The sequence below is a fragment of the Vigna unguiculata genome, chromosome 9, assembly GCF_004118075.2.
Source record: "Vigna unguiculata cultivar IT97K-499-35 chromosome 9, ASM411807v1, whole genome shotgun sequence".
Classification (NCBI taxonomy): Eukaryota; Viridiplantae; Streptophyta; class Magnoliopsida; order Fabales; family Fabaceae; genus Vigna; species Vigna unguiculata.
This window is the reverse complement of record NC_040287.1, coordinates 36,154,533-36,160,129: the sequence shown is the minus strand read 5'-3', so window position 1 is coordinate 36,160,129 and position 5,597 is coordinate 36,154,533. Positions and strand designations below refer to the sequence as shown.

The 5,597-nt window shown below is 32.4% G+C and overlaps 1 protein-coding gene across 1 annotated transcript; it reads right to left on the bottom strand.

Moving 5' to 3' along the window:
* Nucleotides 1-3,440: 3,440 nt before the first annotated feature.
* On the bottom strand, nt 3,441-4,127 carry LOC114163698 (transcription factor TGA2.3-like). Its single transcript, XM_028047992.1, has one exon. The coding sequence runs from the start codon at nt 4,125-4,127 to the stop codon at nt 3,441-3,443; it is 687 nt and encodes a 228-aa protein (XP_027903793.1).
* Nucleotides 4,128-5,597: the final 1,470 nt, after the last annotated feature.

Genomic DNA, 5,597 nt, shown 5'->3' with positions numbered 1-5,597 from the left:
ACGTGAGTCTCTCTCCCAAAATTAAAAAAGAAAAAGTTTGCTCATGTTTTGGGTTTGACTATATTAAGAATAATGATATTTTGGCCCTTTTTATTTTATTCACTTTTAACCTATCACTCAAATCATCCTTTAATTATATATTTATTTTTATTTTTTTTAGTAGTGTGATGATCTAATGGTGATTAAAGTGTTAGATTAAAATATCATTATCCATTAAGTTAAGAGTGATGTAAGTTTTTTTTTCATGTCCAGATTGGTGAGCCACGTATTCAATCTGGATGAACCGAGATCTTGATAGACTGAGTACATGTTTGATTTGTTCTAAAATTTATAATTTTTTTAGTTTTAATTCAACTTGAACCCGTGGTGGAGGGTCTAAATTAAGATTATAATCAATGGATTTATGTTCTTTTGTTTAAATAATTTTTATGTGGAGTGATTTTTTAAACCTAACTCTAACATCTTCGCATATTCATTTATACATTCCTTTGATGTGTGCGTCAATTATTCAACAATTTTTTTAAAATTTAGTTTATTTTTATTATTTTATTTTATTTAAACTTTATTTTATCGTTTATCTTTCTTTTTTATATCTCTTCTAATAGTTTCTTTTTTATTTAAAACAATTTTTTTTTCATAAACAATCTAACACAGTTTTTACCTAAAACAATTAGAAGGGCTAGCAGCATGCTCATATTCTCGATGTTATAACACTCGAAAAGAATCAAATAATGTCTTGATATAAATAAATTCAAATGAAAATTTGTTTTTAGTCCAATAAAAGCGTAGTGGAGTGAGGAAAGAAAGAGTATCCGTCAAAATGAACCCATCGTTCATGATGGGCCGAAATAGTATGGGTCGAATTAGAGCCCAAGTAAGATGGGCCAGCCTTTCGGCTCCGAATAAAGGGAAATTTTCTTTCGTTCTGCATTGTTTAACAAAAAGTAGCAGATAACACTCTTCATTTATGTTCTTTTTTGTTCTAAAAAAAATCCAAGACAAATGTTTGAATTATATTTGTTTTCTCTTTAGCTTTTAGTTACATATGGGCTACCTCCATATTTTTTTTCCTTGCTTTCTTTCAAGTTAAATGACTAATATATCCTCATGTTAAAAATTATTAAAAATAAAAAATGTAAAAATGTATTTCCAATTTACATTTTTTAATTTTTAATTTTTAATAATTGTTAATCTAATGATATTTTTGATATTTAACCCGAGTTATGAAATACAGGAAGAAAATATGGAGGTGTAGAAAGAACCTAAATTTAGGCAAATTTAAAACCATTATCAATGGGTCTGTATAAAATTAGGCAAATATAAAATTATTGTTAATATAAATTTAAGTATTACTTTAACATAAAAGACTAAAATATGTTACGAGAGATAATTTATGAAAATATGAACACATTCTACGGCGTGTCTTGAATTAGGGTGTTAATGTTGTAGTTTGGTTTTATTGTTTACTTAAATACATAATCTTCGAAACAATCAAATAACTACCATTCAAAAAATATCAAATACATTTGTTCTTAAATACCATAGTGTTACAATGATAAATTCAAAAGAAAATTATTACATTAAAATATAATTAATTTATACATTATTACAGTGTTGAATTCAGATTAAACAATTCACGTTGAAAAATAAATTAATTTATACTACAATAGAAGTGACAAAAATAATTTTAATTGATAAATGCAAAATTTACATCTTACACAAACTAAAATATAACTCAGTTAATAAAAAATCAAATTAAAATAAATGAATTTTAATTAAAAAATATAATATGAAAAGAAAAGATATGTTAAATAACTGAGTATAATATACTTTATTTTGAGTAAACTTTATAATTTATAATATTTTAGTTCTATTTTTAATTTTTAAATTGGATTATTTCATTTCATATTCCCTATAACATTTATTTGATATTTTGAACAAATTCCATTAAAGTTAGGGATGACAAAACGGATCAGTCCGACCCATTTTTGCTCATTCCGTATTTGATATGCTAAAAAGGTAATGGGTTAGACTGATCTGTCGTTGAAAAATGGAACAAAATCTGTAATTGCCCGTCATAGTATGGACCAACAGGCTGGACTGCTCCTTTTTTATTTTTTAATTTAAATTTAAATTTATGAATTTTACTTTTATATATACTTATAGATAATTTTTTAGAGCATATATAATTGTATAAATATTTTATAAGCTTTTAATTGATCAATTAATATATTTAATTGGATAAATTAAAATAATTATTATATTTACATGTTAGATACTTTATTACAATTAATAATTAGAATTTAATTTGTAAGTGTTATTGATTTAAATTATGATAGTGTTGCATATTTACATTTATACACAAATATAAATAGATTTTTTTTTTAATTAAAAAAATGTCACGGCGGACTGGTCTACTTTTGGCCCACCAGTTTCATGGGTTCGACAGACCGAGACAAAAGAGCTAGTATGTTGAAAAATCCAACCCAGTCCGTCATTTTCTTGGCGGACCGACGACCTGGTCCGATGAGCCAGACTTGCTGTGACACCTCTATAGAGAAATTAACTTTAAAAGACTTCACTCACCCTCTTCTGCATGCAATTGAAGACTTCAATTCGACACCTTCTTCATCTTAATTAATTATATATCTTCACAGAGATTATCTCTTTTACCTTAATTTAACTGGAGCTGATTAAGAGAATAAAAGATTAAAAGAACAACGAAGTTAAAGACAAACTAACCTCCTTTTTGGTATGTCAGTTTGTCGAATTAGATAGACCGCACTAAAATTAATTAAGAGATTAAAAACTAGAACCCGATTTTTTTTTATGGGCTTGCAAACGTGTTTTAACACCCTTAATTAAGGTTCAGCACATACAAGTATTTTTCTGTATCTCTCTAAGTGTTGAGACGGACAATAATAACATGTTTCTTTGTATATTTTGATAAGGTCTTGTATCGATACAACCAAAATATGTTATTGTGTTGTGTGTTATACACAACAAAACATTATCATGTCACGCGTTGCTGATATTTCGTTAAAATACAAAATTCCAATTATGGGAGAAGTCTAATAGAAAATTGGGTGGTGCCAATATCAATCGTATTACTGTCAATGGACTTCACGATCCAGTCAAGGAAGAAACAAGAGAAATTCAGAATCAGCAAATGGGCTAGACTAGATAGCTTTTTATTGTTTAACAAAATCCGAACTAAAATCAGATAACAATTCTACACAAAAAAAAAAATTAAAATTATTGTGTTCTTTTAAATAAAGTCAAACGACCCTTATTTTTTATTTTATCTTTTATCATGGTAGACTGAAGCTGAATGGTGGTGATAAGGAAAACAGTTATTGACTTATTGGCAGTATTGAAATTCGCGGTATAGCGCGTGGGCCGGTATAGATTTTTGAGGAATAGACGTTGACGGAGAGATGTCAACATGACGGTCCAACTTCGTCTCGGTGCAAACCGTTCTTCCTTACGCGCATCTGAAAGCGCAGCGTCGCCACCAGTAACTGCACTGTCTGCGGCGGGCTTAAGATCTCCACCACCTTCCTCATCGTCGACGCGCGAAGCTCGTCGCCTCTCTCGGAAACCTTCTTAAGCGCATCCTTGAGTACCTGAAGCGCCGCTTCCTGCTCCGTTTTCACGCCGTCAACCACTCTGACGAGCGCCAGCATGCGCGGACTCGCCATGCTCTCTTGAACGGCAGCCATTGCCTCGGAAACCTCTCTCTCAGCTCGCTTCGTCTCGTCTCTGACTCGCTCCATTTTCTCCCTCTGCTCCGCCGTTAAGCCGGTGACAGCGCCGTCGGCGAGACGGAGAATGAGCGAGGGCTTGTAGTCCCCAATCCAGAGCAGAGACCTCTCGTAGGCGGAAAGCCAGGGCGGAGAAAAGAGAAGGAAAACGTCGCCGTTGGCCACGTTCGATTTCTCCTCCAAAAATTGCTGGTAATGGCACATAACTTGCTCGATCAGCATCCTCTGTTCTGCATCGTCATCATTGGGCGTGACGCTCAGAAGCTGCTGAAGGAAACTCTCGTGCCGCGCAAGCCACCCCTCGTAGAACGCCTCGAACGATTCCTGAACATTCGGCTGCGGTTTGCTCGCGAACATTGACATTGTGAAGTAGTAGTAGTAAAAGCAGAGTAAGTGGTTGTGAGAGTGATGGTTTATTGGCCTGCGATTTCAGGAATGTGCGCAATTTATAAGCATCTCGGTTTTCTCATTTTATTTTTTAATTAGGCACACGTTTTCCTTAACTGGTAAGGGTGGTTTTAGGGATTTGAAAACGTGCTATTCTGTTGTGTGTTGTCGTTTGCTTGATTTGTTTATTGTTTTTTAATTGGAAAATAAATTTTCTTAACAGGTAAGGACTTTGGTATTGGTTTTTCTCAGGATGAGAGTGGTGCCACTGCATGAGCATAGACTAGGTGGGTTGGATGTGCAATGGCGGTGGAAGTCAACGAGTCTCCATCGATTGCATGCCACGCCATTGGTTGAAACCACCGTTACTCTTCCAGCAACCAAAAGACACGGAGAACAACACCTTCCTCCCAGCTATAACATTTGTCATGTCAAACTGTTTCGCAATTAAATAACCGTCACAAGATGTGTTTTTATTTATTTCACATGTCTTCATATTTTTTTTTTATCTTACTCAATTCACAATCCGTCATCATTATGTTGCCAAAGAAAAGTCTAAAAAATATTAGAAAGTAATTTATTAGAACAAATTAGGATTAAGATTAGTTTTTTAAACTGTAATTATCTTCTAGTAACTTATTTGGTTGTTTTGTTTGTCTACGACCTAATTTAGGTCTTCAAATCTGGCCCAAACGAGCCCAAGGGAAAAAAATGGTTGTCCAATTATCAAAGAGCAAGTTTCTGCGTTTATTTTTTTCATTTTTGAAGGAGTAACTGTGTGCTAGAAAGTTAATGTTTGCGTGTATTACTCTTGAACGGTTTAGGAGAATCTGGGTGCGATGAGGCGGTGCCTCCTTCCATTAAGTAACATTTCTGCATAGTTATCACGAACTTTCTGGTTATAAGGTGTCAGAAATTGGAATCGGGTAAAACAAATTAATGCAATTTTATTCATTATAATATGATATGCTCCATTTAATAAAAGTTATCCAATTAAAATATTATATTGTTTTATTGATTAATATCTACTCTGTCTATAATAATAATAATAATAATATTTTAGAAAAGTTTCAAAAACAGTTTTTGCAGAACAAATCTAAAGATATACTTTTTAAAATAACTTAATTATGAAAAAATGGTTAATTATTTTTTTTTATAATAGATGAAGTAGCACAATGCTTCCGGTGACAGACAGGGTTGGGCTGTCATGGCAGTGTTTCTTAGTAATCTGATTGCAGAGCCCAGATTTGACAATTTGACAAATTGTGAGATTGCATAATGCAATGACAGGAAAAGAAAACCGGATTGGATAACACACGGTAATTAACACATGTTTCGTTGAAGGATAAAGTTGTCATTTGGCATTCCCGAAAAAGCGAGGGAAACCAATATTATAATAATATTATTATTATAAAATAAAATAACGATTCCGTACAGAGTAACAGT